Source organism: Saccopteryx leptura, chromosome 10 (assembly GCF_036850995.1).
Source record: "Saccopteryx leptura isolate mSacLep1 chromosome 10, mSacLep1_pri_phased_curated, whole genome shotgun sequence".
NCBI classification, from domain to species: Eukaryota; Metazoa; Chordata; class Mammalia; order Chiroptera; family Emballonuridae; genus Saccopteryx; species Saccopteryx leptura.
The window spans coordinates 26,457,227-26,483,599 of record NC_089512.1 but is presented as its reverse complement, the minus strand read 5'-3'; the positions used below and the strand labels follow the sequence as shown (position 1 = coordinate 26,483,599).

The 26,373-nt window shown below is 43.9% G+C and overlaps 2 protein-coding genes and 1 non-coding gene across 4 annotated transcripts in view; 2 read left to right on the top strand and 1 right to left on the bottom strand.

The window, feature by feature from the left end:
- UBE2E1 (ubiquitin conjugating enzyme E2 E1) overlaps positions 1 to 822 on the top strand; it is an 81,140-nt gene extending 80,318 nt beyond the window's left edge. The window contains exon 6 of the mRNA XM_066351321.1: positions 30 to 822. Coding sequence (XP_066207418.1) covers positions 30 to 127 — 98 coding nt within the window. The 3' untranslated portion in view covers positions 128 to 822. The remainder of the gene's footprint in view (positions 1 to 29) is intronic.
- NKIRAS1 (NFKB inhibitor interacting Ras like 1) lies at positions 495 to 26,373 on the bottom strand. 2 transcript variants are annotated; one of them, XM_066351323.1, is made up of 5 exons: positions 26,206 to 26,373; positions 20,364 to 20,461; positions 19,487 to 19,597; positions 16,507 to 16,748; positions 495 to 2,802 (listed from the first exon to the last, which is right to left on the bottom strand). In XM_066351323.1, exons 3-5 carry the CDS (start codon positions 19,578 to 19,580, stop codon positions 2,560 to 2,562), a joined length of 579 nt encoding a protein of 192 aa, XP_066207420.1. In that variant the 5' UTR covers positions 19,581 to 19,597; positions 20,364 to 20,461; positions 26,206 to 26,373; the 3' UTR covers positions 495 to 2,559. The 2 variants fall into 2 exon arrangements, with proteins under 2 accessions (XP_066207420.1, XP_066207419.1); XM_066351322.1 differs by lacking the exon at positions 20,364 to 20,461 and having other exon boundaries at positions 26,206 to 26,372.
- LOC136382652 (U6 spliceosomal RNA) lies at positions 22,918 to 23,023 on the top strand. Its single transcript, XR_010747278.1, has one exon. It is a non-coding gene; the product is annotated as a U6 spliceosomal RNA (small nuclear RNA).

The following is a 26,373-nucleotide window of genomic DNA, read 5'->3' as shown; positions in this document are numbered from 1 at the left end:
CCAAAGTAATCTACGTTCTTTTCTTCCAGCCGACCCCTTGGTGGGAAGTATTGCCACCCAGTATATGACCAACAGAGCGGAGCATGACAGAATGGCCAGACAGTGGACCAAGAGATACGCTACATAAACTGGGTTTTCACAATTCCTACATTATTTGTCTGTCACAAAGAGAGCTGCTTATGATTTTGAAGGGGTGGGGGAGGGTGGGAGTTGGTAAAGAGTAGGGTATTTCTATAACAGATATTATTCAGTCTTATTTCCTAAGATTTTGTTGTAACTTAAGGTATCTTGCTACGGTAGACAGAATTGGTAATAGCAACATTTAAAATTGTCATTAGTTATGCAATATAAGCTGAAATGTAGTACAGAGAATAGACATTTGGATTCAGTTGCTTGTAGTCTGTAAATTTAAAACAGCTTAATTTGTACAGGTTACACATATGGCCATTTATGTGAAGTCCCTCCAAGACTACATACTTTTTTGTTTAAAAAAAAACAAATCTGTTTTCCCTTCTTGGAAGGGAGCATTGATATTTAACAGTTTTTAGAGACTGTCAAATATATTAAATGGACACATGGCTATAAGACACCATATAGGAAATGAGTAGTTAAGTATTTTATTTTATATGCCAGTCTGCTTTATTGTGAAATGATTAGAGGTTTGAATCAGGACTTGGGAAAACCTGTAGTAAAATACCTTAAGCTGTTAACTGTCAGGCGTGGACTAGGAGTTGCTCAGTGGATTGGTTTTATGTTGCAGACTACTACGGTCTGCATTTGTTACTGTGCTAATAAACAATATTAAAACAATCACCTAACACAGCTGGATTCATTTTCTCTCTTTTCTCTTTGTTATTTGAAGATTCTTGACAGATCTTTGCTACTAAAGCAACCTAGAAGTAATTGCAGGCTAAAAGAATTGGTATCATTTATCAAGCAACTATGTTAAGATTGGTATGTTATTCCATATAATAGAGCCTTGCAGGATAGATTTTGAGATGTCTTAGAAAAGGTTAGATATCATCTTTCAAAGACGAACCTTTTTAAAAGTATTTCTAAGTTACCGATGCTGTGGTGGCAAGTACATGAAAAATGGTTGTCTCCTGGATAAATTAGTACAGCCACATTAGAGGGCGATTTGGCATATGTGCCTAAGTGTTTATGTCTATAGGATGCAGCAGTTCTAATTCTTCCTGTCTGCACGAGAAATTCACCCAGGTGCACGGGTGACAGCACATATAGTACGTACACATTCATTAAACCTTTAAAAGGAATTTGGTAACCTGACACATGCCAACATAGATCTAAGTTCAGTAGGGAAAAAGCAAACATCAGGATGATGTACTATTTAAAAATAACTGTAAAAGTATTAGCTACTTAGGTAAAAAGATACATAGGGGAAAGGGCAGAAGGTCAAACAGTAAGTGGGAGAGAAGGTGGGAGTGACTTAACCATACCTAAATGATCATTTTTCACCAAAAACGTGTATATTTATGAGAGATTTTAAGGAATTACACAGTGGCAGCACTGACTTAACCTAAAAGCATTTCAGTTGAAGATGTTAAAATTTACTGGATCATTTTACATTTCTTTGCTGAACAGCTTATTTCATATTTAACGTTTAAATCAAATAGTTAACTGCTTCTTTTCAAATTAATTACAATATTGTCAATTTGCAAATACAGTGAGCCCCGTTGCTCAGATCTTGCCAAAATCTTGAGAGAACCTTGGCACCAACTCTGATAACCAACTTGAAGACATCCTGTCATCCAACATTTTGTTTTATTCCACATAACTACATACATACCCAGAAAACTACTCCAGAACGTATAGTGCTCCTTATGGAAAACGGGATTTTTACTGTCCTTATGTGCCTAGCAGTGTTTTCCAACTGCCACTCTGCCAGACATTTCATGCTGGTCTGTGAAACAGTTAACCACTCTGATGTTGTATGAAGATTATAGACTGTCTAATTTTATACACCAGGGTGGGTAACTTTTGGACTGGTGGTTGAAAACCACTGTTCTAAAAAAACTGTCTGAATGTATTTATACCACCCACTACCTCTAGTCATGCTAAAACGTGTAATTTTGAACAAAGCTAAACCATAGGTTTTGTTCTGTTCAGCAAGATCTCCACGAAATAAAATTCAATTTAGTACCCAAATTGCTTTCTTTTTGATCCAGTTTGGACACACACACAAAACATGCCTTTTAAAAATCCTAATTATTAGGAGACTAGTGAATTTTTTAAAAGCAAAATTATGTCTGAACTAAGAATACATAAAGTTATACAGAATGATAGCTTCTGAAACATCAAAATAGGGGTTACCACTCATAGGTACTTACATAAATAACAAGGGTGCTAACATCAGGGACAAATGTATCAGGCAATAATAAACTTAGCCAAAATAATTTAATCATAACCTAAAGTACATTAAATTACTTCCTTAGGGACTTCCAAAGGATCAAAGTAGCTACAGATGGCCTCTCTTAAATATGCTCACAGACACTTAAGGCAATTACTGTTCAACAAACAATGGCCCCGCCGCGTTCATTTCTAGTTCTCAGAGCTGGAATTCCCTTTGTTCTTCCTCCCAGGCAGGGGAAAGCTCGATTTGCTCTGGGGCTGGGAAAGCTTGCTGGCTAACAGGGTGAAGGGTTCGATCAGGGTTTTCCGGTCTGTGACTGTTACCTCCCACAGCCGCACCTTCTCGCTTTTTGCCCACTGCTGGGCCACCTCTGCATCCACTTGTCTCTGCTCAGAAAGGTCGATTTTGTTTCCTAATACGACAATGGCTACCTGAAAGAAAAATGCATGAAAAGGTCATATTTTGCCAATATCAGTTCCTAGACAAATGAGAAATAGTCCCATTTAACAAACTGCTTCAGCAAAATTCTTAGATGTGACCTGAATGATAAAATAGGACATGAACCCCACTCCCTGCTTAATGCTTTTTTGTTCAAAATGCAGATGTTCTACAGGCTGCTATGAAACACTTTAAATTAGCTAACAGGTGAAATAACTCAGGTATGAATGAAATGTGGACTTGGGGAAATTAATATCTAGGAATCAGATAATGGTTTGATTGACATATGCCTGTGTTTCAGTTTCACTATACCTACTCTGTGTTGTTCCCCTAAATGTACTTCAAAATGCACCAAGAGGACTTGCAGAGCTGTGAGTTCCACACCCTAGAACCTGAGTTCTACAAGAATAGGGAAATTTGGTTTGTTCATATTATTCCTGGTCACAGAAAGTTAACCTGATGCAAACACTAAATATTTTTTGACTGTATGGGCCAAGAGGAACTTTTTACAGTAAATGCAAAGCCATCAGTTATTCACTTAAACTCAAATCCTTACTACACACCAGATACTTTAATATGACCAAGATAGCAGTCACAAAACCGGGGTGGGGTGGGGGGACAAATAATAACCAGAATTTCGGGACTGACTGCAAAAACAATGAAACAGGGTAATGGGAAAGGGGAGAGAACAAGAACTGTCAGAGAAGGCGTCTAAGGAGTGAATTTTGAACCAGCAGCACCTTTGAGCCCTTGCTGTGCTCCCGCCTTGAAGCCAGCTCCCTGCTGCAGCTATGGCCATGCCTTCCTGCAGGATGAAGAGCAGGCCCCAGAGCTCTGGATTTCTTGGCAACTCGCATACTCCTCCGTTTCTCAGCAGGACCTATCCCTTCAAGCCCTGTCATTCCTCACCTAGACTTTCATATTCACGTACATCCCCAGTCTGACTTCCGTCCCTCTTTCGTCCCCACTTGCACAGACTGTTCCACTTCGCCCCTAGGCAACAGTCCCCTCCCTATAGTGCCCATCTCCTTTGAATCTTCTTGTCACCTTGCGTAGGTGAAACCTGGCTCAGTCCTGTGGTGCTCTCACTACCATGGGGTGGGGGTAGTGGGGAGGAGGATGAAGATGTCTTTGCCCCTCAGTGCTGCCTCCAACAATGTCCTTCCCTAAAAACCCTAACACAGGAGGCTGGTGCTGTTAGTCTTGGCTGCTACCTACTGCCAGCTTCCCACCCCCATTTTGTTGCTGCTCATTACAAACCTGGCTCATAGCCCCACTATTCAGTCATAATTCCTAGTGATTTCATTAGCCATGTTGATGACCCAGTAACCTTGTTTCTCAGTTTCTTCTCCAAAGATCTTACTCATCCTCCTGACCTCAGCTGGTCACTCCCAGAAACATCCTAGCCCTTGCTGGTGTAACTGCACAGTTTCTTCTCCAAAGATCTTCCTCATCCTCCTGACCTCAGCGGTTCACTCCCAGAAACACATCCTAGCCCTTGCTGGTGTAACTGCACAGTTTCTTCTCCAAAGATCTTCCTCATCCTCCTGACCTCAGCTGGTCACTCCCAGAAACATCCTAGCCCTTGCTGGTGTAACTGCACAGTTTCTTCTCCAAAGATCTTCCTCATCCTCCTGACCTCAGCGGTTCACTCCCAGAAACACATCCTAGCCCTTGCTGGTGTAACTGCACAGTTTCTTCTCCAAAGATCTTCCTCATCCTCCTGACCTCAGCGGTTCACTCCCAGAAACACATCCTAGCCCTTGCTGGTGTAACTGCACCCCCTCTGTGATCTCAATTCCAGGAATCCTATGCGAACCGCTCCCTTCCTAACCCCCGACTACAATTCTAAACCACCACAAGGACCTCCGAACCACTGGCTCTACTATCTTTTATCACTGTCCTCCAACCCCTCTCAGGTCCTCAGTCCCTCACCCAGCTTCCATGCTGTTAACTTCTTCCCCCTGCAGTCACTATCCCACTGTATTCACCTGGTAATGGTTAAATTTAACTCAGCTGGACTCTGCCTACACCGCTTAACTGACTGGGATGAAAAACACGACCCTGCTGACTGGTTCAAATTCATAACCACTGACCTCAAATTCTCCAGAAAATACATTACATTTTTTCCATTTAATCTGTAACTGAACCATCTACCTTGGTCTCTTCTCCAACCCCCAGCTTCTCTTGCCTCCCCACCTTACTCTGAGCTGATCCCGTACTATGTCAGCAAGAAAACAGCACTTAGAAGAGAACTCTCACATGCTTACGCCACACGCCTAACAACCTACCATCTTCCAAAGCCTATGATCCATCCTCTAGAACCCATCCTTAACCTGGACAAAGATGTCACTCCTTTGTCACCATACTCTTCTGTATCAATTTACTTCTAGTGAATCCTATTAGCATATAAACAATGATATGTCTTGTCTAAGTAAAAACAAACCTCTACAAATCCTCCAGCTCCTCTCTATTCCCCTTTATAAGGCAATAAATTTACACTTTGACTCAAAACGACACCCTAAAATGTACAAAATAGTAAACGTAAATGATTAGTCACTGTAGGAAGTCCTAGGCAGAGTACAATTAGGCAAGAAAAAGGAAGTCTTCCAGTCAAGATGGTGGTGTAGGTAAGCACAGTACTTGAATCTTCCCACAACCACATCAAAATTACAACTAAACTACAGAACAACCATCATTCAGAACCACCTGATATCTGGCTGAATGGAAGTCCTACAACTAGGGATTTACAGAAGCCACAGTGAGACTGGTAAGAGGCGGAGAAGAGGAATGCGCCGGTGCCACAGCCACGTGTGGTGGTTTTAAATCAGGAGAGAGATACCAGCTGCAAAGGTTCACTCTGAGGAGCTGTCCTAGCCCCACACCAGGCCTCCAGGGGTTCCAGTGCCAGGAAGAGAAGCCCCCATAGCTCTGGCTGTAAAAAGCTGTGGGGATTATGGCTGAGTGAGATGGAGGCAGCTGGAGTCCCAGGCAGTTTCTCTGAAAAGGCCCGTGCACAGACCAGGCGGTGGCATAGTGGAAAATGCCCGTGCACAGATTTCCTCATGGCCTGACTCATGCTGGGCCCCAGCACTAGGGCAGCAGCTTGAAAGGAACCAGGGATATATAAGGAGGAATAGCTTGTCTGGCATCAGAACAAGAGCTGGGGAAGCAGCTTCCTGCCAGATAAAAGTGCTGGCAGAGGCCACTGTTCTTTTTCTGAGCCCCTTCCCCCCAGAGCCAGCAGACAGGTGCCATATCTGAGTTTTTCTCACTGTTTGCCCCGCCCAGGTGATTCCCTGAGACCCTGCCCCACTCAACCTGCAGGCCCACGCAAACCATTTCCAGTGGCTTGTCCATACAAATGGCCTCTCTCGCCTCATTCTTCAGACTTTCCTAAAGTCTCTCAAACAAGCAGCATCTGGATTCTGCATACCCTGTACCTCTTGCTAAGTGGCACCAGGACTTTCACTAGCGGCAGCTGGCTTGGCCTCTCCTGAGCACCTCCAAGCCCAGCACAACTAACAGCCATCTATCTGCACATCACTCTAGCTAGTGTTGGATGGCCCCAGGCAGGGCACAGGTGGTGACTGACCCCGCACCTCCCAGGAGGTCCTAATGCCAGTGCACCACCTGGTGGACAGCTTCAGACCACACTGGATTGCACTACCACACTGGATTGTGACACACTCAAGGGGCAGACTTGGTGAGGAGCACCAAAGCCCTCCTGAAGCAAGTCCTGCTCCATAGGGTGGACTCCTGCCTAGCAGCTCCTCCACAGTAGTTGCAGCTGGTCCTCGCAACCGATCAGCCTGGGCGTCAACGCCTCCCAGTGACCCCAACAGCAATCAAGGTTCAGCTACAACTGTACAGTGCACACAGCCCACACAGGGCACACCTGGAGCACCAGGCTCAGGTGACTGGCTAGGCTATGCCACTAGTCCCTACAGGACACCTACTACGTAAGGCCACTCTACCAAGTCTGGCAGCTCTTCCTAATACATAGAAACAAGAGAGAGGCAGCCAAAATGCAGATTCAAAAAACCGCATCTTAAGTGAAAGAACAGGCAAAATCTCCAGAAAAAGAACTAAATGCAATGGAGGCAAGCAAACTTCCAGATACAGAGTTCAAAACAATGGTAGGGTGCTCAAGGAACTTAGTGAGGACTTTAGATGTCCTGGGTTCAATTCCCAGTTGGCATATAGGAGAAGTGCCCATCTGCCTCTCCACCCCTCCCCCTCTTCTCTCTCTCTCTCCCCTACTTCCCCTCCTACACCCACGGCTCGATTGGAGCAAGTTGGCCCAGGTGCTGAGGATGGCTCCTTGGTCTCTGCCTTAGGTGCTAAAAAGAGCTCAGTTGCTGAGCAACAGAACAACACCCTAGATGGGCAGAGCATTGTCTCCTAGTGGGCTTGCCAGGTGGATCCCAGTCCGGGCACATGCTGGAGTCTGTCTCTGCCTCCCCTCCTCTCACTGAATAAAAAAAATTTTTAAAGAAATAATAAGCATAAAAAGTGATACAAAAACCATAACAAAGAACCAGTCAGAAATGAAGGATACACTAATCAAAGAATAATTTACAGGAAATTAAGAGTAGGGTAGATAAACCCAAGAAGCAAATCAGTGATTTGGAATATAAGAAAGCAAAAAAATATCCAATCAGAACAGTAAGAAGAAAAAGAATAATAATAATAAAAATAGTGTAAGGAGCCTCTGAGACAAATTCATATGTACCAACATTTGCATCATGGGATGCTGGAAGGAAAGGAGAAAGAGAACAAGAAATTAAAAACCTATTTGAAGAAATAATGACAGAAAACTTCCCTAACCTGAAAGAAATAGATATACAGGTCCAGGAAGCACAGAGAGTTCTAAACAAAATGAACCCAAAGAGACCCACACCAAGACACATCATAATTAAAATGCAAAAGGTTGAAGACAAAGTAAAGCAGCAAGAGAAGAGCAGTTAGTTACCTACAAGGGAACTTCCACAAGATTGTCAGCTGATTTCTCACCAGAAACTGCAGGCCAGAAGGGAGTGGCAAGAAATATTCAACGTCATGAAAAGCAAAGACCTACAACCAAGATTACTCTCCCCAGCAAAGCTATCATTTAGAATCGAAGGACATATAAAGAGCTGCCCAGACAAAAAAAGCTAAAGCTCATCACCACCAAACCAATGTTACATGAAATGTTACAGGGTATTCTTTAAGAAGAAGAATAAAAAATATATGAACAATAAAATGGCAATAAATACATATCAACAATTGAATCTAAAAATCAAAATAAGTGAACAAGCATAACAGAAACAGATTCATAGACAGAGAACATTTTGATGGCTGCCACATGGAGGGGGCTGGGGAGATGGGTGGAAAGGTCAAGGGACTGAGAAGTACAAACTGTGACGTGGGATGTAAAGCACAGCACAGGGAGTACACAGTCAACAGTATGCTGATAACTATGGATGGTGTCCGATGAGGACCATATTTATCAGGATAATCACTTAGTAAGTTATATAATATCTAATTACTGGGTTGTACACCTAAACTATAATACTGTATGTCGACTATAACTGAAAATTAAAATAATAATAAAAAAGAAATAAGAGGCATCCAAATAGGAAAAGGAAAAAGGAAAACTATTTGTGCATGATATGATTTGATATATAGAAAACTCTAAAGACCACCAAACAACTATTAGAGATTATATGCAAACAAGTAAAGTTGCAGGTCAAAAATCAATATATAAAAATCTGTTGTATTTATACCCTAACAACAAACTATTCAAAAGAGAAATAAAATCCCCTTTATAATCACAAGAAAAATAATAACATATCTAGGTATAAATTTAACAAAGAGGGTAAAAGACCTGTACATTGAAAATGAAGGGGACCAAAAGTTCAGCCTTTTGCAATACTCATTTTAGCACAGTGGGACGCTGAGGTCACTGGTTCAAAACCCTGGGCTTGCCCGGTCAAGGCACATACGAGAAGCAACTACGACAAGTGGATGCTTCCCCCCACTTCTCTCTAAAATCCATGAATAAAAGTCTAAAGAAAAAAGACTGACTTTAAACTGGTTATTAAGAAACAAGACTCAGACCAGGCCGGTGGTGACCAGAGGATAGAGTGTCTACCTGGGATGCTGAGGACCCAGATTTGAAATCCTGAGGTTGCTGCTGCTGGCTTGAGTGCAGGCTCACCAGTTTGAGTTCAGGGTCCCCAGCTTGAGTGTAGGATCATGCCATGGTCACTGGCTTCAAAGGTTGCTGGCTTAAAGCCCAAGGTCGCTGGCTTGATCAAGGGGTCACTGGCTTGGCTGAAGCTCCCCTCCACTGCCCCGGTCAAAGCACATATGAGAATCAATGAACAACTAAAGTGATACAATTATTAGTTGATGCTTCTCATCTCTCTCCCTTCCTGTCTGTCTCTTGCTATAAAACAAACAAACAACAACAAAAAAAAAAACAAGACTCAGAAAAAAACCCTTTGACTCTTCCCCTTCTCTGGCCTAAAATATTCGATAGCAAACCCTGCTCGGGGAAAGGAACGTCGGCATGGTCACCCTAGCATCAGACAGGAAGGCTCCGAGCAGGTACCTGTCTGCTAGATACCCGTGTCCCGCTGTTTCTCAGTTGCCTAGCAAGAAATTTTTTTTTTTTTTTTTTTATTTTTTTTTTTTCTGAAGCTGAAACGGGGAGAGACAGTCAGACAGACTCCCGCATGCGCCCGCCCGGGATCCACCCGGCACACCCACCAGGGGGCGACACTCTGCCCACCAGGGGGCGATGCTCTGCCCTTCCGGGGCGTCGCTCCGCCGTGACCAGAGCCACTCTAGCACCTGGGGCAGAGGCCAAGGAGCCATCCCCAGCGCCCGGGCCATCTTTGCTCCAATGGAGCCTTGGCTGCGGGAGGGGAAGAGAGAGACAGAGAGGAAGGAGGGGGGGGGTGGAGAAGCAAATGGGCGCTTCTCCTATATGCCCTGGCCGGGAATCGAACCCGGTCCCCCCCATGCCAGGCCGACGCTCTGCCGCAGAGCCAACCAACCGGCCAGGGCCGCCTAGCAAGAATTTGCCCGCCACTCTTCCTCTGCCACCTGTAACTCACCTTACTTTTCAAATCTAAGATCTGGTTCCCTCCTCCTTTGTCCAAAACGTCTATGTACTCAACGTTGCCTCACTGTCTTTGGAATTTTCAAGCGTATGTGAATTCCCTGTACTCATATATTAAAATATTTTATTTCTCCTGTTAATCGGTCCTGTTAATTTGATTATTAGCCCAGCTAGAAGAACTTAGAAGGTGGGAAGGAAAGTATTTTTTTTTTAGCCCCTGCAGTTTTGGCAAGCCAGCCAGAATTCAATAGCTGGGGTACTGCTTACTCCCTGGCCTGCTGCTGCTAATAGATAATGGACATCTGACCACAGCTGGCAGGGATGGTAAGCATTTCACCCCATCTGCCTCTGATCTCTGTCTGCAGGCTTCAATGAAAGTGGAAGAGTCCTTTTTCTCTCTTCTAAATTTAGATTGGCAGGAGAAAATATTTGTGAAACTGGTTTCTTGGGCAAATGTGATTCTGGTAAAAATGTGGTTTGAGTATTCTTGTTTTCTATTAATCCTGTTCCTTCCAGAGATGATACATTATTTTCACCAGCTAATGATGCACATGCATCTGGTGAACAGCCAAATAGGCTATGGATCCAAGTTTCTGGAGTCTTAAATCTGCTCAAAAGGAGGGAGAGCTTGATTTCCTGTGTTTTGGAACAGCAGCTGAAGACAGGGCTCGTCTTTCTTAGGCTAACCCTGGGAATGAACTGTTGGATCTGTGACGGTGGTATCTGTTGTGTTCTTTTTTTTTTTTTTTTTTTTTTGTATTTCTCTGAAGCTGAAACAGGGAGAGACAGCCAGACAGACTTCCGCATGCGCCCGACCGGGATCCACCCGGCACGCCCACCAGGGGGCGACACTCTGCCCACCAGGGGGCGATGCTCTGCCCCTCCGGGGCGTCGCTCTGTCGCGACTAGAGCCACTCTAGCACCTGGGGCAGAGGCCAAGGAGCCATCCCCAGCACCCGGGCCATCTTTGCTCCAATGGAGCCTTGGCTGCGGGAGGGGAAGAGAGAGACAGAGAGGAAGGAGGGGGTGGGGGTGGAGAAGCAAATGGGCGCTTCTCCTGTGTGCCCTGGCCGGGAATCGAACCCGGGACTTCTGCATGCCAGGCGGACGCTCTACCACTGAGCCAACCAGCCAGGGCTGTTGTGTTTTTTTGTTTGTTTGTTTGTTTTTTTTCATTTTTCTGAAGCTGGAAACAGGGAGAGACAGTCAGACAGACTCCCGCATGCGCCCGACCGGGATCCACCCGGCACGCCCACCATGGGGTGACACTCTGCTCACCAGGGGGCGATGTTCTGCCCATCCTGGGCGTCGCATGTTGTGACCAGAGCCACTCTAGCGCCTGGGGCAGAGGCCACAGAGCCATCCCCAGCGCCCGGGCCATCTTTGCTCCAATGGAGCCTTGGCTGCGGGAGGGGAAGAGAGAGACAGACAGGAAGGCGTGGCGGAGGGGTGGAGAAGCAAATGGGCGCTTCTCCTGTGTGCCCTGGCCGGGAATCGAACCCGGGTCCTCCGTACGCTAGGCCGACGCTCTACCGCTGAGCCAACCGGCCAGGGCCTGTTGTGTTCTTTATGTAAGCCTTTACTTCCTTGGTTAGACCATAAAAGGTTTACTTTTTGAGTTGCTATTAAATTCCTACTGTCATGCCCTGGCCAGTGGCTCAATGGGTAGAGCACTGTCCCGGAGCTGCTGAGATCGCCAGCTCAATCCCAGGGTTGTCAGCTGAATCCTGAAGGCGCAGGCTTGAGCTCCAGTCAGGGACTGACCCTGAGGGCGTGGACTTGACCCCGAGGGCACTGGCTTGACCCCTGAGATCACAGGTTTGAGCCCTGGTCAGGGCATATATGAGAAGAAACCAATGATATAACCCCTTCCTTCTCTCCTTCCTCCTCCCCCATCTTTTTCTTACTCACCCTTCTTTCTCTCAAAAAACAAGACAGAATCCCACTGTCACCATGGCCAGATTGCTCAGTGGATAGAGCATCGTCCCAGAGTGCAAAGGCTGAGTGTCCAGTCCCCAGTCAGATCACACACGAGAAACAATCACGAGTGCACAAGTAAAAATGGAACAGCTGAGTAAAACAAGTTGATGCTTTTCTCTCTCTCTCCCTCTCCCTCTTCTCAAATCAATGGAATAACTAAAAATAAAATAATAAAATAAAAACCTACTGTCACTAGTCAGATGATGGATACCTTAACTGGAAAAACTTCTAAATTGAATTTTTTTCTGGAGAGCACTCATATTCATATAATTTCTAGCCATTAAGACTCCCTTAAATAAGATGGAAGGACAAAAATCAGAACAAAAATCAAAGTCCACTCAGACTCCTTCCTATTTACCTTCATATATTTGTAGATATTGTATATATAAAAAAATCAGGACCTTGGAAATACAGTTTCCCACTATTTTAAAACATAACAATTTTCCTTACCCTTATTTTACAGATAAGGAAACTGAGGCAGAAAAGTTGAGAAGTGGAGCCAAGATTCAAGTATCAGGTGTATGAGTGTTCACTGAACTCGTCCTTCAACTCTGTGGAAGGCGGGGAATCTGGAGGTTACTCCAGAGAATAACGGCACTTACTGCTCAGCTGAGAACGATGAGAAACAGATGGAAGGGGAGCATTCCAGCGTTTGTTACTTGCCTTTTATATATCTTTTGAAAGTTGAACCTCGTGAATATTGCTATCTATTCACAAAGTAAATAAGAATTCAAAACAATAAAAGGAAATACCAACAATCCAGATGTCCTTCAGCAGGTCAACGGTTACAAACGCTGGCACATACATACCATGGAATACCACTCAGCAATAAAGAGGAATAAAATACTGATACATGCAATAACTTGGATGACTTTCCAGAGAATTATGCTCAGTGAAAAAAGCCAACACCAAAGCTTATATACTGTATGATTCCATTTATGTTAACACTCTTGATGTGACAAGATTATAGAAATGCAGAACAGGTAAGTGTTCGTCAGAGATGAAGGGGAGAGGTAGCTGGGAGACAAGTGAGTGTAGCTATACACAGTGACGTGAGGGATCCGTGCGGTGATGGGAATATTCTGAGTCTTGACTGTGATATTGTACTATAGTTTTTTTTTTTATTTATTCACTTTTAGAGAGGAGAGAGAGACAGAGAGAGAGAAGGGAGGAGGAGCTGACAGCATCAACTCCCATATGTGCCTTGACCAGGCAAGCCCAGGGCTTGGAACCGGCAACCTCAGCGTTTCCAGGTTGACACTTTACCCACTGCGCCACCACAGGTCAGGCTGTACTATAGTTTTGAACGATGTTAACATTGGGGAAAGCTAGCTAAAGATCTCTATTATTTCTCAAAATTGCATGTAAATCTACAATTATCTCAACATAAAAAGTTTGACATAAAAATAAAATGTAAAAATATATGTTAAGAACATCTAGTCAGTGCTGTTAACCAGTACATTATATAATAGAATGTACTCCTAGGTGGTGAGGAGTCAGTCATATAAAGATCTGGAAAAGATCTGTAATAAGAAAATTCCAGGCACGGGAACCAGCAATTGAGGACTTAATAGAACAACATTATCATGTTGGAAAAACAGAAAGCAGACCAACATCAGCAGAGTACAAAGGACAGAATGGTAGCCTGACTCGTGGTGGCACAGTGGGTAGAGCGTTGACCTGGGATGCTGCAGTCCCAGGTTTGAAACCCCGACATCGCCGGCTGGAGTGCAGGCTCATCAGCTTGAGCACAATGTCACCAGCTTGAGTGTGGGATCATCAAAACGATCCCATGGTCACTGGCTTAAGCAAGGGGTCACTGGCTCGGCTAGAGCCCCACCTCACCCCAGTCAAGGCACATATGAGAAGCAATCAATGAACAACTAAAGTGATGCAACTATGTGATGCTTCTCATCTCTCTCCCTTCCTATCTTTCTCTCTCTCTTGCTTAAAAAAAATAAGATGAAAAGGATAGGCATGGGACAAGTCATATAAGACTTTATAGACCATGGTAAGGACCTTATTTTTGAGTGTTAAATGAGTGAAATCCAAAAATTATTTACTGTTTTGTTTTGTTTTGGGAGTTTTTTTGGTAAGGCTGAAGACAAGAATCCTATTTAGCCTAGGAGACAATAAAGAGCCATAAGAACCAACGTCAGGCCTGACCAGGCGGTGGCGCAGTGGATAGAGTGTCGAACTGGGATGCCAAGGACCCAGGTTCGAAACCCCGAGGGTGCCAGCTTGAGCGCGGGCTCATCTGGTTTGAGCAAAAGCTCACCAGCTTGGACCCAAGGTCGCTGGTTCAAGCAAGGGGTTACTCCGTCTGCTGAAGGCCCGCAGGCAAGGCACGTATAAGAAAGCAATCAATGAACAACTAAGATGTTGCAATGCATAACGAAAAACTAATGATTGATGCTTCTCATCTCTCCGTTCCTGTCTGTCTATCCCTGTCTATCCCTCTCTGACTCTCTCTCTCTGTCTCTGTAAAAAATCAAAAAAATAACCAACGTCACCCCAATAAATTCAATAAAAAAGAAAAAAATAAGAGCCCACACAATATGAACTAACTACATAGTACTTGAAACATGGAGTCCCTAAAATTCAATTTATACATGGTAACAGGCCAAGGTAGAAGAAAGTCAAATGCTGGTCCCAAATGAACACAGTCACTGCTGTATTTCCTGAGCTAAGAAAAAAAAGAAGATTACAGATATGGTGAATACAATTCTTTTTGTTAAATCTATATGCATACTCTTTATTCTCTGGAGAGCATAAAATATTAAATCTTATGTAAATTTATTTTAAGATTAATGGAAACAAAAGAGAATTATGATATCGTATTGGAATGTTCTCATTTCTCTGGGTTTATCCACTCCCATGAAGAAAGGAGTGACTTTCCTGCTGTTCAATTTCTCCTAAGTTGTACATCTTATATTTATATGGAGACAACCTGCAAATGCAGTGTGGTTACCATCACAACACTGCCCACTCTCATCAGTAGAAACAAATACTGCTTTTGAGCCTGATTCTTAGAACCCTGTTGATGGCTGGAGTGAAACTGATGTGTATGGTCTCACATCAATTGCTATTAATCTCATTTATTTTCCGGCCACTGAATCCTGTCTAGAATTACACTAGTTATTGCTTATTAAAGCTGGACTCAGTACCAGGCAACCGCTCTGCACCAAGAAAGCTGAAGTTATTATCAGATATTGCAATCAGTTCACAGCAAGGGAGGTTTCCATTTATTTCAACTTAACCTCCCTTTTCGCCTGTGAACATTAGAAGAACGCTTCTAATAAAATGGTCAAATTTGTGATCTCATTTGGCATAACTAGTACTATCTTCCCAGATGTGAGTTCTAATTTCCAGCAGCTGAAGAACAGTCTACTGGATTAACTCCAGTCTTGTGACTGATTAGCTCTGGGTTCCATCACTATGCAAAACAGACATACGGTAGGAAATATAAAGTGTGTATCTTGGCTGATGACAAACTGGTTCTCTTCCAGACAGCAAGATATTGTCAAGACTTGGGAGGACAGCTCATCATTCCAGAAACTTTCAACTCCTTCCACAATGTAAATACGCTTCTGCTCTCGTTAGGTTCTTTTTGGGAGGGAGAGGGAATCTCTCCTTCATTAGCCACCTTAGTGTTAGACCTTTGCACATACTTTTCTTCTCTAATTACAAAGGTGGCATAGATGCCCATATGCAAATTACATGAGTCACATTCAAGTTTCTTTTGCTATTTTCTGGGCATATCATGGAGGTTCCAATTCATACTCCTTTGACTGTGTTTGACACTTTTTCTTCTGGAGGAAGGCTGTGAATCTGAATGTATTGTGGGCAATGGATTCTTACAGGAATTCTCTGTGAAGTCAGTATCTGAATGCTACTGTAGACAAAACCAAATATAATTCATTTTCTCTGCCAGTTAGAGAAATACTGCCAGTACATACAGTTATACTGAAGTTTTTATGGCCATACTCACTGTAAGGCTTTTTTTTAAATTTTTTTTTATTTATTGATTTTAGTGAGATAGGAAGGGAGGGAGAGAGACAAACAAGAACATCCATCTGTTCCTGTGCGTGCCTTGATGGAGGAATCAAACCAGTAACCTCTGGGCTTTGGGACAATGCTCTAACAGCCAGGACTAAAATTACTTTTTAAAATGGACTTTCTTGCAGTGACATTGGTTCACAAAACCATACACGTTTCATGTGTACAACTCAATAAAGCAGCATCTGCCCAATGTATCGGTACCCACAGCCCCGAGCAAAGTCCCTCTCTGTCCCCACTTCCTCCCCCGCCCCGCTCTGCCCACTTCCACCTGTCCCCAAAGCCCCTTTCCCTCTGGCTAGCACTAGTTTCCTGTGTCTGTGTGTTATGTATATGTTTTCTGACTGATTCCTTTACCTTCTTGCATCCAGTTCCCAACCCCCAGCCCTCTGACAGCTGTCCTTCTGTTCCATGTATCCAGGCCTCTGTTTCTACAGAATGTGAATACTATTTGATGCTTTAAAAATATTTTAACAGTCCCAAATTTCATGTTACAATTTGAATAATATTATAATTCATAGTTGGTATTTTTACCATACCCATTTACCTCTTTTTTGTCTTTGAACTTATCAATTTCTTTCTTCAGAAGCTCCACTCTTTGAAAGGATTCCAGATTATTCACACTGTACACTAGCACAAAGCCGTCGGCAAATGAGAAATAATGCTTTGGCAGTTCCACGCCCTCCTGTAGGCCTCTGGTGTCGTAAAGATGTAACTGTTCCTTCACTCCCCGATCTGTTTCCACTGAAGCCATATACACATCTTCCATTGTTTCACAGTCTTCCATTCCTGAGATGAGAAAGAAATTATTCTTATGTGTACAGATATGGGATCATTACATTGTACCAATTATTTTTATTTATTTTGTAAATTTTTTTAAAGCCACCGTGCCACCACAGGCCAGGCACATTGTACCAACTGTTGAGTGTTTTCCTGTCCTTTAGAGGTTGTTGGCTTTCTAGGTTCCCTATTTACTACATGTAAGAATCATATTTCCACTCAGTAACTTCCTTAAAATGAAAGGTATTTGTTACAGTAAATAAACAAAGTGCTTATTTTTCCTTCTTCTTCTTTTTCTAAGTGAGAGGAGGGGAGATAGAGCGACAGACTTCCACATGCACGCCAACCAGGATCCACCTGTCTAGGGCTGATGCTCTGCCCATCTGGGACCATGCTTGCAACTGAGCTATTTTTAGTGCCTGAGGGGGAGGCTCCATGGAGCTATCCTCAGGACTCAGGGCCAATGAGCTCAAACCAATCGAGCCATGGCTGCAGGAGAGAAAGAAAGAGAAAGAGAGAGAGAGAGAGAGAGAGAGAGAGAAGGGGGAGGGGGAGGTGTGGAGAAGCAGATGGTCACTTCCTCTGTGTGCCCTGACCAGGAATCGAACCCAGGACATCCACACCCTGGGTAGATGGTCTACCACTGAGCCAACTGGCCAGGCCCTAGATTTCCTTTTTTTTTTTTTTTTTTTTTTTTTTTTACAGGGACAGAGAGAGAGTCAGAGAGAGGGATAGACAGACAGGAACAGAGAAAGATGAGAAGCATCAATCATCAGTTTTTCGTTGCAACACCTTAGTTGTTCATTGATTGCTTTCTCATGTGTGCCTTGACCGCGGGCCTTCAGCAGATCGAGTAACCTCTTGTTCAAGCCAGCGACCTTGGGTCCTAGCTGGTGAGCTTTTTGCTCAAGGCAGATGAGCCCACGCTCAAGCTGGCAACCTCGGGGTCTCAAACCTGGGTCCTTCTGCATCCCAGTCCGATGCTCTATCCACTGCGCCACCGCCTGGTCAGGCAAGGCCCTAGATTTTTCAAAAATGTAAATCAATGTTCTCTCACTAAAGTTTTTGAAGATATGATTATTTTTCATAAAAATGTTATCATGTGGTAAGTTTATTGTTATTAAGTAATACATTTTTGAATTTCTATTTCAATTTCCAATACAGTAAAAATATAAAAAAATACAGCCTCCATAAATAAAAGCTGTTTGACATTTTAAGAGGGTAAAGGGAATTTATTTCCCCCTGGTCATGATTTATTTTTTGCATAGTCGTAAATTAGAATCTGGAGGTAAGAAATTAAGAACAAATAGTGCAGCCTGACCAGTGGTGGCCCAGTGGATACAGTATCAACCTGGGACGCTGGGGTCCCAGGTGTGAAACCCAAGGTCACCGGCTTGAGAGCAGGCACAGAAACAAAAAAAAAAACCCCAACCAAATATGGATTTAACCAAAATTATTAAATATTTTGGAGTGGTGGAAGAGAAGCAGAGCTCATCAAAATAGTTAATAAAAGTAAGACAAATGTGTTCCAAGCCAGTGTTTTATAACCGCCAGTCCGCGGACTAGTGCCACCCTGCCAGAAATTTCCTGCCAGTCTGCAAAAAAAATAACCACTCTGATGGTGTAAGAAGATTATAGAGCCTCTATAATTACAGACCGGAGGTTGAAAACCACTGCTCTAAGCTACTTGCCAGAGATAAACACTTCAAAGGTCTATGATTCTACTCATCTAACCTAAACCTCATTTCATTCTAACTTGTAATGTCTGTCCTTCTTACTAAACTGTGACCTCCTTAAAGCCAAAGATTGTGACTTCTTCACCTCTGTATTCTCCCCAGGCCTCATCACAGCCTGTACCATAGAGCAAGTATTTAATACTGATTTAACTCAATGAATGACTAAATGAATGAGATAAGCGAATTCACAAAATTAGGTCATTTTGCAGCAAACAGCTGCTTCCTCCATTTTGAAACCTATATAGTATTGGGAAGTTATGTTTGAAATAAGAAAAAAGAGATCATTAGCCTGACCAGATGGTGGCACAGTGGATAGAGCATCAGACTGGGATGCTGAGGACCCAGGTTCGAGACCCCGAGGTCGCCAGCTTGAGCGTGGGCTTATCTGTTTTGAGCAAAAAGCTCACCAGCTTGGAGCCAAGGTCGCGGGCTCAAGCAAGGGATTACTCGGTCTGCTGAAGGCCCACGGTCAAGGCACATATGAGAAAGCAATCAATGAACAACTAAGGTGTCACAGCGCGCAACGAAAAACTAATGATTGGTGCTTCTCATCTCTCCGTTCCTGTCTGTCTGTCCCTGTCTATCCTTCACTCTGACTCTCTGTCTCTGTAAAAAAGTAATAATAATAAAATAAAAAATTTTTTAAAAATTAAATACCTTTAAAAAATTTTTTGAAAAAAAAAAGAAAGAGATCATTAGTGTATTCTTAAGTCAGTGATTCTATGACTCTGAGACCACTATTCACGATGTAAAAACAAAAGGAACTACATATATATAAAGGATATAGTAACTTATAACAGGCACTCTTGAGTTTTTCACTATCATAAAAACTATTTTCTTTTCTCCCCTATTTTTTCCTCCCTCAATGTCTAGTGACTTCTATGACCCTTTGGTCCCTCTGGATTACAATTCTGTGTACTGTCTGTCACCCATCTTTAGGTTCGTATGACCAACAGCAGACCCCGAGGAGTTCCCAGAACCTGTAGAGAAACTACAGAAAAATAATCTCACCAACAGTATGGTTCCCATAAAGGAGCTGCTCCAGAATCGCCGTTTTCCCCACAGACAGCAAGCCACACACCACCACCTTGCAGCCCTTCCCCATCTTCTCCCAGGAGAGCACTGGGAACAGAGTAAAAGGTATTGAACATTACATATGGTGGAAACCAACCTTTTCCTTCCTAGGTTTAAATTAATAAGCAATACATACACAGTGGGATTTCGAATGTAGAAAAGGTTATATAGAATAAGGTATATCCTTCCAAACCCCAGTCCTAGTCTCCCCTTTGCTCCCTTAGAGCAATCAGTGTTACCAGTTTCTTATAAACCTTTGCAAAAGTAATCTATGTAAATGTAAGAACAGCTGCATGATATGATTACACATCAACTGTAACATACAGATATGAATATACATTTGTTGATTTTCAAAAATAATAGACACCTTTTATACAGAGACTATTTCAATATTAAGTCTGGAGAAATCGGAATCAAATCCTAGATGAAACCAATCCTTGAAAGAGACTGCCTGCTCATCAATATTTACCTGGAAAAAGAAAATTTAAGGAAACGTGAAGATAAAAATTTGGATAGAGACGGGACATGAGTTTTAAATGCTATTAATACTATTGTTGGGAGAGTGAGAAATGGGATTTTGGTAGCAATGCAGGATCTCTTAGTCAAACTTGTTTTTGAGCTGTACTTCTTAATGCTAGAAAAACTGCTCAGGTTACTTTAAACTAGAAAGAAAAGGAAAAGTCATCTCTCCTAGTTTCCTAACCTGTCCTTTGCAGAATGCAAGGTACCAGAAGCCAAAACAGAAAGGAACAAAGGCTCACTAAATACAACCAGTAAGCTGCTGTGAGAATTTCAAGTACACATTGCCTCTTACCATCTCCTTCCCGTGTCCCCAACTCTCTTCTTCCTTGACATGTAGAACACGCGATAACTGATTAAAGGGCTTCCAGGACTACTTGAAATAAAAAACAACTACAATAAAAAAGTTCAAATAGCGTTCAGATAAAAAAAAGGAGGGGATGCTTTCTGCATATGACTGTCTGTTGTAAATCAATACTAGAATTTCTTTTTTACCAACACTGAAAACATTAACAAATGAATTTACTACTTTATTTTCTCAAAGTCTGTAATTTTTATGACCCAAATCAGCTACAACACTAATCTGCTGACAGGGAAAAATTTAATGCTCCCATTATTGTAGCACAGTAATAACAAAGCATTTGATTCCAGAGCAGTACACTACATTCTACCAGCAGAGAAATAATCGTCAGTTTATTTTCTTCATCTTTTCAACATAATTGCAATACAAAAATTCTCAGAGCCGAGCTCTATATGTAACACTGATTATCCATGATGTGCTATTTCCTATATTAGCAACTATGGCCCATTAAAATTTTTTATTGATTGATGATTTTAGAGAGAGAAAGGAAGGGAGAGAAAGGGGAAAGGGAGTGAAAGAGAAGGAAGGAGGGAGAAAGGGAGAGAGCAAGTGAGGAAGGGAGGGAGAGAGGGAGAGAGGGAGGGAGAGAGGGAAAGGGGGGAAAGGAGGGAGAGGGAGACAGAAGGGGAGAGAGAGGGAGGGATATAGGGAGGGTGGAGGAAAAGAAAGAGAGGGAAGGAGGGGAATAGAAAGAGGGAAGGAGGGGAATAGAGAGAGGGAAGGAGGGCAATAGACAGAGGGAGGGAGAGGGAAGAGAGAGGGAGGGAGGGAGAAAAGAGAGGGAGAGAAGGGGAAGAGGGAGAGTAAAACATCAATTTATTCTTCCATTTATTTGTGCATTCATTGGTTGATTCTTGTGTGTGCCTAGAAAAGGGTTAGAAGCCAAAACCTTGGCATACGAGGACAAAGCTCTAACCAACTGGCCAGGGCCAACTGTGGCCCATTTTAAAAGGTTCTCTATTCATACCTCTGAAGTAATAATTATTTATCATAGGAGTCGACTCTCTCTGCATTTAGTGGTCTTCTGTAACTGATGATACCATTTCCTTCTTTCAAAGGGTTTTTCATAATAGTTAAACTTTAAAGGAAGGTGCCACCTAACTACGTGAGAAGAGTATAAAAACGAAGCAAATCCTCTAGAGGTTAGAATAATGATGGCAGCAGCGAACAATTCTGTTGTCAGAAAAGTTGCTGGTGGGATATAAATTCTGATTTTTCTATTGTTATTTTTTACTGTTATTTCCCCTTCCTCTGAAAATGTCTTAGCCCCAATACAATGTCTAGATAACAATCCTCATGTCATCCCCTCTTCCTGCTCAATCAAAAAGTCTCTGTAGCCTGACCTGTGGTGGCACAGTATATAAAGTGTTGACCTGGAATGCTGAGGTCACCAGTTTGAAACCCTGCGCTTGCCTGGTCAAGGCACAAAGAACAAGCAACTACTATGAGTTGATGCTGCCTGCTCCTCCCCAACTCCCTTTTTCTCTCTCTCCCCCCTTCCCGCTCTAAAATCAGCAAGTAAAATCTTAAAAAAAAAAAAAAAAAAAAAGTCTCTGTACCATACATTATACCAGTCTTCAAAAACAAAACAAAACAAAACCTCAAGTGCTTTGAAAGGACAGATACATACAGTGTTATAGTTGAGGGAAGAAGGCAGTTATGAGAAAAACACACCTAATAACAGCAACAGACTCTCAGTAAAGGGGAGGCAAATATGAATGCCGGGGATTGCAGCAAACTGAAGCCAACAGAAGCCTGAGAAATTCAGATATCAAATATTCCAAAGAGGCTTTGAAAGTCTTAATACGTGTGCTTTAAAAGTGGTATACTACAGGCCCTGGCCGGTTGGCTCAGTGGTAGAGCGTCAGCCTGGCGTGTAGAAGTCCCAGGTTCAATTCCCGGCCAGGGCACATAGGAGAAGCGCCCATCTGCTTCTCCACCCCTCCCCCTCTCCTTCCTCTCTGTCTCTCTCTTCCCCTCCCGCAACCAAGGCTCCATTGGAGCAAAAGATGGCCCGGGCGCTGGGGATGGCTCCTTGGCCTCTGCCCCAGGCGCTAGAGTGGCTCTGGTCGAGGCAGAGCGATGCCCCGGAGGGGCAGAGCATTGCCTCCTAGGGGGCAGAGCGTCGCCCCCTGGTGGGCGTGCCGGGTGGATCCCGGTAGGGCGCATGCGGGAGTCTGTCTGACTGTCTCTCACGGTTTCTAGCTTCAGAAAAATACAAAAAAAAAAAAAAGTGGTATACTACAGTTGTACTTTGATCACTCACTGATCTTTGGATTAGCAGATAAAGTTTGTTAAAAATATGTATTATTTTGTGTGCATATGTAAATAAATAACTTGGGGAGAAGGACTTTCAGTATGCCACAGAAATCTCCATCAAGGGCAAACAGTAATAACCAAACACTAAATAAGGATTTTAAAATTTTTTGGGGAAAGAAATTAAGAGAATAAACTGTTAGGTATTTTACGTCATTAAAAAGAAAAAGGAGTGCTCGTTTCGGCAGCACATATACTAAAATTGGACGATACAGAGAAGATTAGCATGGCCCCTGTGCAAGGATGACACGCAAATTCATGAAGCATTCCATATTTTTAAAAGAAAAAAAAAGAGGCCCTGGCCGGTTGGCTCAGTGGTAGAGCGTCGGCCTGGCGTGCGGAAGTCCCGGGTTCAATTCCCGGCCAGGGCACACAGGAGAAGCGCCCATCTGTTTCTCCACCCCTCCCCCTCTCCTTCCTCTCTGTCTCTCTCTTCCCCTCCGGCAGCCAAGGCTCCATTGGAGCAAAAGATGGCCCGGGCGCTGGGGATGGCTCCTTGGCCTCTGCCTCAGGCACTAGAATGGCTCTGGTTGGGACAGAGCAACGCCCTGGAGGGGCAGAGCATCGCCCCCTGGTGGGCATGTCTGGTGGATCCCGGTCAGGCGCATGCGGGAGTCTGTCTGACTGCCTCCCCGTTTCCAACTTCAGAAAAATACAAAAAATACAAAAAATGAAAATAAAAAATAAAATAAAATAAAAAACATCACATGGAGAAAACTACATGGTCTTTTTTTTTAATGTAAACATCACATATGGTGTGCAATACTTTTACTATCTACACTGCTCACAAAAATTAGGGGATATTTTATCGCTTCATATTCTTTTTGAAATATCCCCTAATTTTTGTGAACGGTATAGAGATGAATACATTTACATACCTAGACATACATTTAAAGCATTTTGCAAACAGTACTGCATATAACATAATAAGCAGATTCCAGTTTAGCATTCTTTTATTCATAATAATTATTTACTGAATAATAGGGCTTACCATAGTGCCAGGCATTAGAAACTAAGGGGCAAAATCAGAAATGACCCCCACTTTCAGGAATCTCAAAATCAGTTGGAAATACCAACCAACATCTTGCAAAACTAACAGAGAAACTGCGAATTAAGAAGTAAAACTGCAAAATCTAGGACATATTAGCCATAGTTATTCACATTGCAGGACTCTCCAAATCAGGGGTCCCCAAACTTTTTACACAAGGGGCCAGTTCACTGTCCCTCAGACCGTTGGAGGGCCGCCACATACAGTGCTCCTCTCACTGACCACCAATGAAAGAGGTGGCCCTTCTGGAAGTGCGGCAGGGGGCCGGGTAAATGGTCTCAGGGGGCCACATGCGGCCCGCGGGCCATAGTTTGGGGATGCCTGCTCCAAATGATTCATCCAATTCTGCAGTCAATCAATCTTGACTTTTTCCTCACACCCCACTTCTGATGAGTCAATTCTGTACCTTTGAAGCATCCAGGCTGGACCATTTACCACCCCCCATCACCAAGAAGTGGTCCGAAGCACCAGCTTCTCTCACCTGGTCTTAGAGACGTTCCTGTCACAAACCCCAAAACCTGGGAGTATTTTACTTGACAAAAGAGAAGGGATTTTGCACCTGTGGTTAAACTAAAACCATTGAGATGAGGAGATTATCCTGGATTATCTGGGTGAATCCAATGTAATTCACAACTGTTTTTTTATAAGAGGGGGAGACAAGAGTGTCAGAGAAAGTGAGAGAGAGTGATTTTAAGATACTACTGTATTGCTATCTTCGGAAACAAAGGAAGGGATCAGGAGCCAAGAAACACCAGTGGCTTCTGGAAACTGGAAAAGGCAAGGAAATGGATTTCCCCCTCATGCCTCTAAGAGGAACACGGCCCTACTGACATCTTAATTGTAGCCTAGTGAGATTTCCGACCTAAACGACTGTAGAGACAATACAAATGTATTGTTCTAAGAGTCAATTTACTGCAATTTGTCACAGCAGCAATAGGAGATAGCACCTCCTCGCTAGTCTGTCTGCTTCCACTTTTCCCCATCTCCCTTTCAGCCTCAAGACTACAATTCAAATAGTGCTTTTAAAACGTGTAAGCCACATCAAAGTTAATCTTTCTGCTTAAACTCTCCCAGTGGTTTCCGGTCTTAACACCGTTTGGAAACACAAAAGTCCTCCTAAGAACCTTCACCTCTCCCATGTCCCCTCCTAACTGTCCCCTCCTGTTGATTGCAGCCACGCTACCTCCTTTCCTGTTCCCGTCTTGCTCCAGGCACTACTCCAGCCTCAGCCCTTGTCCCTCTGACCGAAATCACGTCCCCGCGGGATTAGCAGAGAAAGTTTGGACGTGATACAGGATCACAAATAAAGGATCACATCCCTCGGTTTGAGAAAGGTCTTTTCTCAAACCTTCCCTCTCGAAAAAGGGAACATTCCATCCAATTCCACCTGCAACCAACGTGCCGCATCTCTTAACCTCTCTTAACGTTTGTCCTTGACACGTACCACCTGGTATTGTATCTGACTCTGTTCATGGCCTGTTTCCAAGAAAGATAGTTCCGACGTGACCACCGTTGCGTCCCCAGCAGTGGGGACACTGCTGGACACATACTGGCCACTTCATAAATATTTGTTCATTGAATCCATGTGCCATGTGAGGGCTCTTACCGTGGTAAAGCTGCGATTTAAACAGAAAAAAAAAAAAAAGGAAAGAAAGAAAGAAATGTGGGGGGGGGGGAAGAACCCAAACCGCTAACGACTTAGAAGATAGATATGATTCTCTTAAACCTTGGCCACACTTCAATTGAGAATTTGTAGAATTAAACCGCAAGACGGACTCAAAAAGAAAAGAAAAAGAAAGAAAAGAAAATATCCTGGAGAAACCAAAAAGCCCGAAACATATTTTTGATAAAGAACGCAACACAAAACGCCAGCATTTTCTCGGCATTTCTTCCCTAGACAGTCGCACCCGCCAACCAGATCTTGGCAAATATGGTAAATATTTCGCTGTTCTGAAAAACCCGGTTCTGACGTAGCGCTGCTGGGACCGAACCGGGACGCAGGCAAGACGCGGGCATGGAAAGGCAGAGTCACTCGCGCTCCTCCTGCCCCGGACCCCTTTGCGGGAGAAATCTCTCGGAACCGGGCCTGCGAGGACTCGAGCACTAAGTGGCCCGACGCTTGGGGGTGGGGGTGGGGTGCGGTGCGCGGCCCCCACCCGCGGAGCCCCGCACCACCAACGCCGACTGGGCGGCTGGGACAGCGTCGCAGGGGTCCGACAGAGCCCCAGGCTTCTGCGCCCGTCCCGGGAGGAAGGGGACAGCGTTTCCCGCAGCGACACTGAGCCTGCAGTGCGTGAAGCGGACACCAAAATGCCACAGACCTGTACCCCCCGCGGACCCCGAAGATAGCGGTGCGTGGGTCACGATACTCCACCGCGGCTTTCAGACACTGGAGCCCCGCCCCCGACTTGCCTCCTTCTGACAGCGCGTCCCGGACGCCGGCTAGCCGAAGCCTCTTCACGGACTGTCGCCTAGAAGAGCGGGGGGCGGGACAATAGCGAAGGCTTCGTCCATTCACGGCGGAACTCCGCCCACCCGGCTTTCGGCCGGAACTACATGTCCCGTGAAGCTCTGGGCGAC

Bases quoted from the DNA above. Each gene is read 5' to 3' on its own strand.
- NKIRAS1 (XM_066351323.1), bottom strand. From the start codon at position 19,580: ATGGGGAAGGGCTGCAAGGTGGTGGTGTGTGGCTTGCTGTCTGTGGGG. The intron at 16,749-19,486 runs GTGAGATTATTT...TTCTCATCTCAG, and splicing joins TTATGGGAACCATACTGTTG to GAATGGAAGACTGTGAAACA. The intron at 2,803-16,506 runs GTAAATGGGTAT...TTTTTCTTTCAG, and splicing joins AGTTCAAAGACAAAAAAGAG to GTAGCCATTGTCGTATTAGG.